The following is a 13,227-nucleotide window of genomic DNA, read 5'->3' as shown; positions in this document are numbered from 1 at the left end:
AGGCCTCCTTCTCCACTCCCAACTCAGAATGACCGACATAGACAGCTTGTTACATCCCTGCCAGCCAAGACAATTGTACTGGGCTTTCCCTTCAGTGGTCTGTGTTAGGAAAGTCACTGACTTAGACGTAAAGTTCCAAAGAGAAAATCATAGGAGCGCTTTTTGGTCTACTGAGAGCTACCCTCAAACCCCGTTTCTAGAGGTATGCATCCATTAAGAGCCATGCTCTCAGCCCCCACACAACCACTCTGTTTTCCACTTTCAGTATTCAACAAATTACATGAGCTATTAAATAATTTATTATTACAAAACAGCTTTTGTGTGAGATGATTTTGTCCAACAGCAGGCTAATGAGAGTGTTTGGGCATGTTTGAGGCAGCTAGGCTGAGCAATGCTGGTCGGTAGGTTGGCTTCATTAAATGCATCTTTTACTTGTGAGGGGTTTATCGGAATGTAACACTGTAAGTCAAGGAGCATCTGTGCATATATGTTACGTTTTTAGTGAGAAGCAGAGTCACACACTCAAGCTGGGAGGGAGAGTAACTCGTTTTACAGAAGAGGAAACAGTGACTGGGAACAGGATGTCAGCATTAACAGTCGCTGCTTGGTCTCCCATCGATCCTGCAAAGGGCGTTAAAAAAAAAAAGTCCAGGCGAGGTGGCTCACATCTGTAATGCAAGCACTTTGGGAGGCTCAGGCAGGCAGATTATCTAAGGCCAGGAGTTCGAGACCAGCCTGGCCAACATGGTAAAACCCCATCTCTACTAAAAACACAAAAATTAGTCAGGTGTGGTGGCCCAGCTACTCAGGAGGCTGAGGCAGGAGAATTGCTTGAACCTGGGAGGCGGAGGTTGCAGTGAGCCAAGATCACACCACTGCACTCCAGCCTGGGTAACATTGAGACTCCATCTCAGAAAATAACAAACAAACAGACAAAAAAAGCTGGGCACAGTGGCTCACACCTATAATCCCAACACTTTGGGAGGCTGAGGTGGTTGGATCACCTGAAGTCAGGAGTTCGAAACCAGCCTAGCCAATATGGCAAAACCCCATCTCTACTAACACTACAAAAATTAGCCAGGCATGGTGGCTCACGCCAGTAACCCCAGCTACTAGGGAGCCGGAGGCAGGAGAATCACTTGAGCCCAGGAGGCAGAAGTTGCAGTGAGCCAAGATCGCACCATTGCACTCCAGCCTGGGCAACAGAATGAGACCCTGTCTCAAAAAAAATTTATTTTTGGGGGTGGGGAGAGGTATCTAATTCCTTTAGCTTGTCATCAAACCAAGTCTAGGTTATAAATACATTCAATCAGCTGTTTTACCTGTAAAAACCAATTCATCGTGCAGGCAACTTTTCTCTTGCTTGAGGCGAATGATCTCTTCTCGTTGCTCATTATTTTCTGTCGTCTTTTCGTTGAGGTCCTCTTCACCACAGAAGAAAAAGAAAGTCCTCAACTAAATACTAGTTTCCAGTCCTCAAATACATACTATGCCCACCCCTCATGTCCTCGGCGGTCCCTTCCTATTAATCTGACAGTCCTGTCGGATCTATAGACAAAATCTGTTTCATAGCCAACATCTTCACCCCCGGCAAGGACCCTGGTTGGAGGCTTCACTTGCTCTCATCTGGCTGACCTCCCTGCGCCAGCCTTGTCTCTCCTGTGACAGCCCAGTGTACACAGAGCAATCTTTTAAAAATCAAAATCTCCCGGGAGCAGTGGTTCCTGTCTATAATCCCAGCACTTTGGAAGGCCAAGGCGGACAAACCACTTGTAGTCAGGAGTTCAAGACCAGACTGGCCAACATGGTGAAACCCGTGTCTACTAAAAATACAAAAATCAGCTGGGTGTGGTAGTGCACACCTGCAATCCCAGCTACTCAGGAGGCTGAGGCAGGAAAATTCCTTGAACCCAGGTGGCGGAAGTCGCAGTGAGCTGAGATCAAGTCACTACACTCAACCGGGACAAAAGAGCAAGATTCCGTCTCAAAAAAAAAAAAAAAAAAAAAAAAAGAAAGAAAGAAAAAAGGCTGGGAGCGGTGGCTCACGCCTGTAATCCCAGCACTTTGGGAGGCAGAGGTGGATGGATCACGAGCTCAGGAGTTCAAGATCAGCTTGGCCAAGATGGTAAAACCCCGTCTCTACTAAACATAAAAAAATTAGCTGGGCATGGTGGTGGGTGCCCTGTAATCCCAGCTACTTGGGAAGCTGAGACAAAAGAATAACTTAAATCCGGGAGGCAGAGGTTGGGGTGAGCCAAGATTGTGCCACCACACTCCAGCCTGGGTGACAGAGTGAGGTTCTGTCAAAAATAAATAAATCGGCAAAAATAAAAATTTATAATTTCAGAATCAGAAGTTTCTGCCCTCGCTGTGGGAAGAAATGCCCAGGCTAGCCTGCTGGCAAGGAGAAGATGAAACGAGGGAGGCACAACTGCCCAGATGAGCAGCTCAGTGCCAACTGCAGTCAGTCAACTCCCATTCGCCTCTAGATGCACGGGTTTAATAAATGCTAGGACTGTCTGCCACTGAGATACTGATGTGGTCGCCACAAAGCACGTATTAGCAATCAACAATGGTAGAAGTGCCTCAACTAAGGCGGGATTACTTTGCAGTATGATACATTATGCAGCTTTCCCCAACTCTGTTATTTATAAGATAAAAACTGGAGCATAATTCTATATAAATGAAATGGATAAGGCCTATATAAATAAAATTCCTAAGGCTAGAAATCGATCTATTCTCAAGCATAAGATTGGAGAAATATATTTGAAATGAAGAAATATAGAAATCTTTCCAAATGAAGAAATATATTTCCAGCCGGCTGTGGTGGCTCATGTCTGTAATCCCAGCACTTTGGGAGGCCAAGGTGGGCAGATCATGAGGTCAGGAGATCGAGACCATCCTGTCCATTGTGAATCCTCATCTCTACAAAAATACAAAAAATTAGCCAGGTGTGGTGGTGCATGCCTGTAGTCCCAGCTACTCAGGATGCTGAGGCAGGGGAATCGCTTACACTGAGAGACGGAGGTTGCAGTGAGCTGAGATTGTGCCACTGCACTCCAGCCTGGGCTGCAGAGCAAGACTCTGTCTCAAAAAAAAAAAAAAAAAAAAGAAAGAAATATATTTCCAAGAGAATACATTAGTATCTGAAATGTAGGTCTCTTCCTTACCTTTCAGTTTATTCACTTCAATCTTCAGTGCCTTCAATTTCTGCTTATAATCTTGCTTTTCTTTCACAACACAAGTCTCCACCATCTTGGCATCGCGCAGAGCACGCTCTAGCAATTTAAACTTACCCGAACAGTCTGAAATGTGATTGACTGCCTCAATAATATCTTTGTCCTAAAAACAAAATTTGAAAACAGTTGTCCTAGATTCTTAAATTCCAATTAACCAAGAAGAAAAGATAACCCTTACTAAGCTCTTATTTATTGTGAGCCAGGTTCCATTCTAAGTACTTTTCACATATTAACTCACTTAATCTTGTTTTTCAGTTGAGAGCAGGTGCTGTTTGTTAACTGACCAGCTTAGAATCGTCGTGGGAGACGCCTTAGTTCATTCGTCTAATAAGCCTGTTGATCTGGTCCTCCCTGTGGCCAGCATCCCCACCTTCTACAAAATGGGGGGTCTTTTTCTTCATTCCGAACCGTGAAGAAGGTAATTTGAAGGGCCACAGGAAGTTGTTTGCTTCTTTGAAGGGTTTTCCAGCAGTATAGATCTCATGAATCAGATCCTCCATGCAGATGATGCCATGTTTACCGGGAGATCCAGCAATCAGAGCGTTATCTGTCAATGCAATTCGCTTCTTTTTTGATTTTGCCATAACCATGTCTGTAGATTGGTTCATTTACTGACTTCAGATTTGGGTTCCCCCATGCAATACGATCCTCCGCATGTTAACTGAAGCCTTGTTGAGCTTCACAAAGGTTCCACTGAAGATCTGACGAAGGCGAAGAAGCTGCAACACCTTTCGGACCTTTGGGCTCACACCGTCGATACCTCTGGTCCTGATGACAGACGCCAGTTTGGGTTCTGCAGGTGCACAGAAGCTGCCAGCTTTCCCTGCCGTCCTCGCCATTCGAATTTCAGTTCTGTACACCTGCCTACATCCCTTGTGATAGTGCTTCGCTTTTTCATAGACAAGCTTCCTCCTTGCCTTTCGAAGCATCTTTGGGGCAAACTTCTTTCTCAGGCGCTTGATCTTCAGCTCTGTGAAATTCCTTCGCTTTTTTTTTGAGACGGAGTTTCGCTGCTGTTACCCAGGCTGGAGTGCAATGGCACGATCTCGGCTCACCGCAACCTCCGCCTTCTGGGTTCAAGCAATTCTCCTGCCTCAGCCTCCTGAGTAGCTGGGACTACAGGCGCGCACCACCATGCCCAGCTAATTTTTGTATTTTTAGTAGAGACGGGGTTTCACCTTGTTGACCAGGATGGTCTCGATCTCTTGACCTCATGATCCACCCGCCTCGGCCTCCCAAAGTGCTGGGATTATAGGCGTGAGCCACTGCGCCTGGCCTCCTTTGCTTTTTCTTAAGGGTTTCTGGTACAGCAGGAACCTTCTTCTTCTTCTTCTCTTCTACACCCTCCATGGTTCCAGCTGGAAAGAGAGGCTAACCCACTTAATCTTTACAGTAACTCTGTGAGGGAGGTACCATTGTTCTTGCCAAGTGACAGATGAGTCAACAGACAGGCTAGTTCCTTGCCCATAGTCACACAACTAGTCAGTGGTGGAGCCACCATTTGAACCTGGCTGGCTGCCTCACACACGATGTACTGAGCCACTATCCCTTACTGCCTCAGAAAGTTAGAGCCAGACTGTTCTATACCAAAGAAACTATAATAGCAACAAGAGGGTTGGTGGGCCCTGGATGGGAAAGTCATCCTCTGGATTACAGGGAAGTCTAGTGGCCCACAATTCCCCCTCATTTTCCAGCTTGTTAAAACTAGACTCCACAACAGCATCCCAAACCTAACATTAGAATCTCTTCATTGTTGAGGTGGTTTTAGTTACAAAAAAAGGTATCTGCTTCTTGAAAAGCAACTCAAACAACACCTAAAAGTATAAAAATATGTAAAAGTTCGATCACTTCCCCACTCACCTGGAATAACTCTTATTAAGAGGTTTCCCCTGCTAAGGTGTTCCCGGTACAGTATCATAAACGCACTCCTGAAAAACCACATTGTCTGCACATCTCACACCAGGAGGACTTCTAGAATAATCGGGTTGGGGCAGGCCATGAAAAAACCCATGGAACTTTGTGACCAGGCCAGTAAGAAAAATAAAAGTCCTGATAAGTACTGGAACACAGTGACGTTAACGCCAGGAGAGACCTAAGACAGTCAATCTCTGTCAGCCTTAACCCTGGGGCTCCTACTTCCTCCTTGGATAAGAATGTCCTGGAGGGCATCCGCTTCTAATGGAAACTGTTTTCTTTTGAGACGGAGTTTCGCTCTTGATACTCAGGCTGGAGTGCAATGGCACGATCTCGGCTCACCACAACCTCCGCCTCCTGGGTTCAGGCAATTCTCCTGCCTCAGCCTCCTGAGTAGCTGGGATTACAGGCGCACGCCACCACGCCCAGCTAATTTTTTGTTATTTTAGTAGAGACGGGGTTTCACCATGTTGACCGGGATGGTCTCGATCTCTTGACCTCGTGATCCACCCTCCTCGGCCTCCCAAAGTGCTGGGATTACGGGCTTGAGCCACCGCGCCAGGCGGAAACCATTTTCATCAAAGAAAATCTCTAGGTTGGAATACAAGCTTCTTTTTTGAGACGGAATCTTGCTCTGTCTCCAGGCTGGAGTGCAGTGGTGTGATCTCGGCTCATTGCAACCTCCACCTTCAGGGTTCAAGCGATTCTCCTGCCTCAGCCTCCTGAGTAGCTGGGACTACAGGTCTGTGCCACTGTGCCCAGCTAATCTTTGTATTTTAGTTTCACCACATTAGCCAGGATGGTCTCGATCTCTTGACCTCGTGATCCACCCTCCTCGGCCTCCCAAAGTGCTGGGATTATAGACATGAGCCTGGTCGGCGTCATCTTTTTTTTTTTGAGACAGAGTTTCGCTCTGTTGTCCAAACAGAGTACAGTGGTACAATATCGGCTCACTGCGACCTCCGCCTCCCAGCCTCCGGCAATCCTCCCACCTCGGCCTCCAGAGTAGCTGGGACTACAGGAGAGTGCCACCACACCTGGCTAACTTTTTTGTATTTTTAGTAGAGACAGGTGTTTCACCATGTTGGCCAGGCTGGTCTTCAACTCCTGACCTCAAGTGATCCACCTGCCTCAGGCTCCCAGAGTGTTGAGATTACAGGCATGAGCTACCGTGCCCAGCCTTCCTAACGCACCCACCGTTTCAATGCGAGGGAATTGCCTTGGCAGCGCCTTCAGTCATACAGCTTTGCCAGAGTTTGCTGTGATGGAAACCAGAGAGGTTGCTGAAGCCACAAAACTGACTACTACTTGACTCAAGACATGACTGTAGATTTTAATATTTTCTCTTTAATTTTAAGAGCACTTGCCCCAATCACTTCAAAACAATGTGCTGAGAAAAACCGCATATTTATTAGTGTGAGCATTTCTTCATACCAACATCGTTCCCCTAAATACCAATTGTCAAAGACATGTTATAGCAGGAGACTGTATTGTTGTATATTGCATGTTGGTGACTCTATCAACTGCTTAATTGCGAATGGTTTTTCTCGCCACTAAAAAAAAAAAAAATGGCCTTGCGCAGTGGCTCATGCCTATAATCCCGGCATTTTGGGAGGCTGAGGCAGGTGGGTCACCTGAGGTCAGGAGTTTGAGACCAGCCTGGGCAACATGGTGAAACCCCCGTCTCTATTAAATATACAAAATTAGCCAGGCGTGGCAGCATATGCCTGTGATCCCAGCTACTTGGGAGGCTGAGGCAGGAGAATCGCTTGAACCCAGGAGGTGGAGGTTGTGGTGAGCCAAGATCGTGCCATTGCACTCCAGCCTAGACAATGAGAGCAAAACTCTGTCACACACACACACACACACACACACACAAATTATCATACAATCTAATTGCCAATAACTCTATGAGACCTAATAATGGGTACCCAAGGAGAAAACAAGTTAATTCAGATATGCCAGCCCATGAAATGGGCCTTGGAGATAGAAGAGCAGAAGCAGCCTCCTTTTTCATGCCTTGGAAACTTGTTTCCTTCATTTCTAAATGGGTGTTTTATAAAAACAAGAGCAGCCAGGCGCAGTGGCTCACGCCTGATCTCAGCACTTTGGGAGGCTGAGGTGGCCAGATCACAAGGTTAGGAGATCGAGACCATGCTGGCCAACATGGTGAAACCCTGTCTCTACTAAAAATCTAAAATTTAGCTGGGCATGGTGGCACACACCTGCAGTCCTAGCTGCTCGGGAGGCTGAGGCAGGAGAATTGCTTGAACCCAGGAGGCGGAGGTTGCAGTGAGCCGAGATTGCACCACTGCACTCCAGCCTAGGCAACAGTGTGAGACTCCATCTCAAAACAAAACAAAACAAAGAAAACCAACAGGAGCAACAATGGTAGCTTCCCATGTCTGGGATGCTAGGGACTTAGGTAAGATAATGAATATGGATATAAACCACCAAGCACTCTGGCAAATGAGGGAATTCTTATTTTTTTATTACCTTCAGCTTTATCATTGTCGTGAGAGCTTGTTCTCGAGCTTGTAACTGTCCTACCTGAGCAGAAAGTTCCACTAACGTGTTGCTGAGACTTTCATTTCTAGCCTACAAGAAAACAACACAGATGACACGACTTGAATCCTGGTAAAGCTTTCACTACTCTCGCTAGCCACAATCTGTGCTTATTTCTCTATTTTGTTTTTTCCTTGTTTAATTCTTTTTAGTAACACAAAAGAGATAGTAAAAAAGTGGGCTAAGTAATAAAGCCCACTGTTTTAGTAATAAAGTGGGCTAGAAAGCAATCATCAAAAAGGAATACAAATATATATTTCTCTATTAATTCTACCATCCTCTCAGCACTTGTATTTGTCCTACTGAATTATGTTGGTGACGCTTGTAAACATGTCTATTTCCTAACATCTTTTATGTGTAATTTCAGGTTGGGAAGAGGGAAGAAAATGAATGAATGACCAGGCGCAGTGGCTCATGCCTGTAATCCCAGCACTTTGAGAGGCTGAGGTGGGCGGATTGCCTGAGGTCAGGAGTTCTAGACCAGTCTGGCCGATGTGGTCAGACCTTGTCTCTACTAAAAGATTTTTAAAAATTAGCAGGGAGTGGTGGCAGGTGCCTGTAATCCCAGCTACTTGGGAGGCTGAGGCTGAAGAATTGCTTGAACTAGGGAGGTGGAGGTTGCAGCAAGGCAAAAGAGCATCACTGCACTCCAGCCTGGATGACAAAGCGAGACTGTCTCAAAAAAAAAGAGAGAGATCCAAGATGGCTGATTACTAGCAGCTCAAGATTGTAGCTCCCAGTGAAAGCGCAGAGAACGAGAGGATGCCACACTTTCAGACAAATTTTTGTTGTTCACGGACCAGGAGATTCCCAGCGGAGGAGCCCCATGGGTCGCCAGTGTGACTCTTGTGGCCAGCGCGGCAGTTTTGCCGGCGCCCTGGCACAGTGGTTCTTGGCACAGAGTAAACGGTACTGGGTCCCCTTTTGCTCAACTTTTGGAGCTCCAGGAAGGCAGAGTCGCCTATTCAGCTGATTGAAAAAGGGACTCAAGAAGGAAGCCAGACCGGAGATTCCCAGGCAGAAAAGCACCACGAATCTTAACGCTGCTGTCTCAGCCAGCACAGTGGGTTGCTCAGATTCTGGTGCTGAGAATCAACAACTTGGACATCCACTCAAAGACCTAATTTGAAAGTTGGTAATTACAAAGACAACAGGTGGATACATTTACAATGATGGGAAGAAACCAGCGTAAAAAGGCTGAGAATACCCAAAATCAGAATGGCTCTCCCTTTGCAGGGGATCACAGTTCCTCATCAACAAGGGAACAAGGCCTGATGGAGAACAAATGCATTCCAATAACAGAATTAGGCTTCAGAAGGGGGATAATAAGAAACTTCTGTGAGTTAAAAGAACATGTTCTAGCCCAATGTAAAGAAACTAAGAACCTTGAAAAAAGGTTTGACGAAATCCTAACGAGAATAGACAATCTAGAGAGGAATATAAGTGAATTAATGGAACTGAAGAATACAATACGGAAACTCTGAGAAGTATGCACAGGTTTTAACACTCGAATTGATCAAGCAGAAGAAAGGATATCAGAGGTCGAAGACCAACTTAATGAAATGAAAGATTAGAGAAGAAAGAGTAAAAAGGAATGAGCAAAGTCTCCAAGTAATATGGGACTATGTGAAAAGACCTAACTTATGTTTGATAGGTGTACCTGAATGTCATGAAGAGAATGTATCCAAGCTGGAAAATATTCTTCAGGATATTACTCAGGAAAACTTTCCTAACCTAGTAAGGCAGGACAATACTCAACTCCAGGTAATACAGAGAACACCACAAAGATATTCCTCAAGTAGAGCAACCCCAAGGCACATAATCATTAGATTCACCAGGGTTGAAATAAAGGAGAAAATTCTAAGGGCAGCCAGAGAGAAGGGTCAGGTTACCCATAAAGGGAAGCCTATCAGACCCACAGCAGATCTCTCGGCTGAAACCCTACAAACTCGAAGAGAGTGGGGGTCAATATTCAATATCCTCAAAGAAAAGAATTTTCAACCCAGAATCTCATATCCAGCCAAATTAAGCTTCATAAATGAAGGAAAAAAAAATTTTCACTAACAAGCAAACACTCAGAGATTTCATCACCACCACGCCTGCTTTACAAGAGCTTCTGAAAGAAGCACTATATACAGAGAGGAACAACCAGTATTAGTCGTCCCAAAAACTTACCAAAAGGTAAAGAGTATCTCCATAATGAAGAGTCTATAACAACTAATGGGCAAAATAGCCAGCTAGCATCAAACGACAATGTTAAACTCACAAATATCAATATTAATCCTAAATTTAAATGGATTAAATGCCCCAATCAAAGACACGGACAGGCAAATTGAATAAAAAGTCAAAACCCATCGGTACACTGTATCCAGATCCATCTCATAAGCAAGAACACACAAAGACTCAAAACAAAGGGTTGGTGGAAGACTCACCAATCAAATAGAGAGAAAAGAAAAAAGAAAAAAAAAACACCAGGAGTTGTAACTTTCATCTCTGACAAAATAGACTTTAACAGTAACAAAGACTAAAAGAAGCAAAGAAGGACATTACATAATGGTAAAAGGATCAATGCAACAACAGGAGTCAATGATTATAAATATATATGCACCCAATATAGGAGCACCCAGATACGTAAGACAAGTTCTTAATGACTTATAAAGAGACTTGGACTCCTGCACAATAATAGCAGGAGACTTTGACACTACATTGTTAATATTCGACAGATCAATGAGATAGAAATTAACAGGGACATCTATAATTTGAACTCAGACCTGGAACAAGTAAACTCAGTGAATATTTATAGAATTCTTCACCCCAGGTCCATAGAAATACATTTTTCTCAGTATCACATTACACCTATTTTGAAAGTGACCACATAATTGGAAGTAAATCACTCTTCAGCATTTGCATAGCATTTCACAGACTTAAATGAAATATTGGTTGGCTGTTTGTTTGTTATTTTCTTCCCTTATTCCTTCCTGTCCCTGCTGTTAAGTACAATTATTGGCATAAAAGAGGTTTTTTATACCTACTTTTAGATTGCATTCCAGCCTGGGCAATAGAGCAAGACTCCTGTTCTCTCTCCCCCTTTCTCTTTCTCTTTCTTTAAAAAAAATAAAATAAAAGACTGATATTTTGCACCAGCTCCAAAAAAAAAAAGGAAAATGAATGAATGAGAACTGTATTAGTAAGAAATTTCCTTTGCTGAGATTAAGTAGCATAGCATTAGTGAATTCTATGAATTTTAAAAATATTATTTGTTGAAAGAACTTCATACTGGGGTATTCCTACTCATCATTTATTTATTTATTTATTTTTTGAGACGGAGTTTTGCTCTTGTTACCCAGACTGGAGTGCAATGGCACGATCTCGGCTCACCGCAACCTCCGCCTTCTGGGTTCAAGCAATTCTCCTGACTCACCCTCCCAAGTAGCTAGGATTACAGGCGCGTGCCACCATGTCCAGCCGATTTTTGTATTTTTTTTTTTAGTAGAGATGGGGTTTCACCTCGTTGACGAGGATGGTCTTGATCTCTTGACCTCATGATCCACCCGCCTCGGCCTCCCAAAGTGCTGGGATTATAGGCGTGAGCCACCGCGCCTGGCCCTCATCAATTATTTAAAAAAACATGGTGCTACATCTGATGTAATTATTGTGTATACAATGTCTGTGCTAGTTGAGAAAAATAACAATCAGCCTTCTCTTTTTTTACAACGGAGTCTTTGTCACCCAAGGCTGGGGTGCAGTGGCACAATGATCTCTGCTCACTGCAACCTCCATCTCCTGGGTTCAAGTGATTCTTCTGCCTCAGCCTACTGAATAGTTGGGATCACAGGCACATGCCACCATGCCAGGCTAATATTTGTATTTTTAGTAGAGAAGGGTTTTCGTCATGTTGGCCAGGCTGGTCTCAAACTCTTGACCTCAGGTGATCTGCCTGCTTTGACTTCCCAAAGTGCTGGGATTACAGGCATGAGCCACCGTGCTTGGTCTTGTCTTTTCTTTTATGAGATGGAGTTTTGCCACCGGCCGCAGTGACTCATGCCTGTAATCCCAGCACTTTGGGAGGCTGAGGTGGGTGGATCACCTGAGGTCAGGAGCTGGAGACCAGCCTGACCAATATGGTGAAACCCCATCTTTAAAATAAATAAATAAAAAGAGATGGAGTTTTGCTTTTATTGCTCAGACTGAAGTGCAATGGTGTGATCTCAGCTCACTGAAATCTCCCGCTCCAGGTTCAAGTGATTCTCCTGCCTCAGCCTCCCAAGCAGCTGGGATTACAGGCATGTGCCACCACGCCCAGCTAATTTTGTATTTTTAATAGAGACGGGGTTTCTCTATGTTGGTCAGGCTGGTCTCCAACTCCCAACCTCAGGTGATCCACCAGCCTTGGCCTCCTGAAGTGCTGGGATTATAGGTGTGAGCCACTGTGCCCAGCGTTTTGTTTTTTTTTTTTAAGAGACAAGATCTCACTCTGTCACCCAGACTGGAGTTCTGTGGAGAAATCACAGCTCATTGTAACCTTGAACTCCTGAGCTTAAGTGATCCTCCCACCTCAGCATCTCAGGTAACTAGGACTACAGGTGCTCACCACGATGCCCAGTTAATGTTTATGTTTGTATTTTTGTAGAGACAGGGTCTCACTATGTTGCCCAGGCTGGTCTTAAACTCTTGGCCTTAAGTGATCCTCCCACCATGGCCTCCCAAAGTGCTGGGATCACAAGCATCAACCACTGCACCAGCCTAATCAGACTTTTAAAAAGATACCTTCAGGAGGAAATTTAAATGCATATTACTAAGTGAAAAAAGGCAATCTGAAAGGCTAATACTACAGGATTCCAGGTATATGACACTGTGGAAAAGGCAAAACTATGGAGGCAGTAAAAAGATTGGTGTGACCAGGGGTGACGGGGAAGAAGGGCTGAAGGGCAGATCACAGAAGACTTTTAAGACAGTGAAACTATTCTGTAGAGGATAATATATCATTACACATTTGTCAAAACCCCATAGAATATAAACACAGGGAGTGACCCCTAATGTTAACTGTAACCTTTAGGTGACAATAATGTATCTGTGAAGATTCACCAGTTATAAGAAATGTACCACCCTGGTGTGGAGGTCAGTAATGGGAAAGGTTGTGTGCATGTGGATACAGGGCATGTATGAGAACTCTCTCTACTTTCTGCTCAACTTTGCTGTGAACCTAAAAATGCTCTAAGTAAGCCAGGCGAGGTGGCTCACGCCTGTAATTCCAGCACTTTGGGAGGCCGAGGTGGGTGGATCACAAGGTCAGGCGTTCAAGACCAGCCAGGCCAAGATGATGAAACACCGTCTCTCCTAAAAATACAAAAAATTAGGCTGGGCATGGTGGCTCACACCTGTAATCCCAGTACTTTGGGAGGCCGAGGCGGGTGGATCATGAGGTCAGGAGATCGAGACCATCCTAGCTAATATGGTGAAACCCCATCTCTACTAAAAATTCAAAAAATTAGCTGGGCATGGTGATGCG

The 13,227-nt window shown here is 44.7% G+C and overlaps 1 protein-coding gene across 10 annotated transcripts in view; it reads right to left on the bottom strand.

The window, feature by feature from the left end:
* Positions 1-13,227, bottom strand: part of CCDC62 (coiled-coil domain containing 62) — a 59,976-nt gene that overhangs the window by 36,242 nt on the left and 10,507 nt on the right. For 7 of the 10 annotated variants that reach the window (XM_017976467.4, XM_078337556.1, XM_078337559.1 and 4 more), the window contains exons 4-6: positions 7,650-7,751; positions 3,171-3,342; positions 1,323-1,424 (exon numbers count right to left, since the gene is read on the bottom strand). In XM_017976467.4, coding sequence (XP_017831956.4) covers positions 1,323-1,424; positions 3,171-3,342; positions 7,650-7,751 — 376 coding nt within the window. The remainder of the gene's footprint in view (positions 1-1,322; positions 1,425-3,170; positions 3,343-7,649; positions 7,752-13,227) is intronic. The other 3 variants (XM_078337557.1, XM_078337561.1, XM_078337564.1) reach the window with 1 other exon arrangement.

Source organism: Callithrix jacchus, chromosome 9 (genome assembly GCF_049354715.1).
Source record: "Callithrix jacchus isolate 240 chromosome 9, calJac240_pri, whole genome shotgun sequence".
Classification (NCBI taxonomy): domain Eukaryota; kingdom Metazoa; phylum Chordata; class Mammalia; order Primates; family Cebidae; genus Callithrix; species Callithrix jacchus.
Note: the sequence above shows the minus strand (reverse complement) of the source record. Positions and strands in the feature narration are given on the sequence as shown.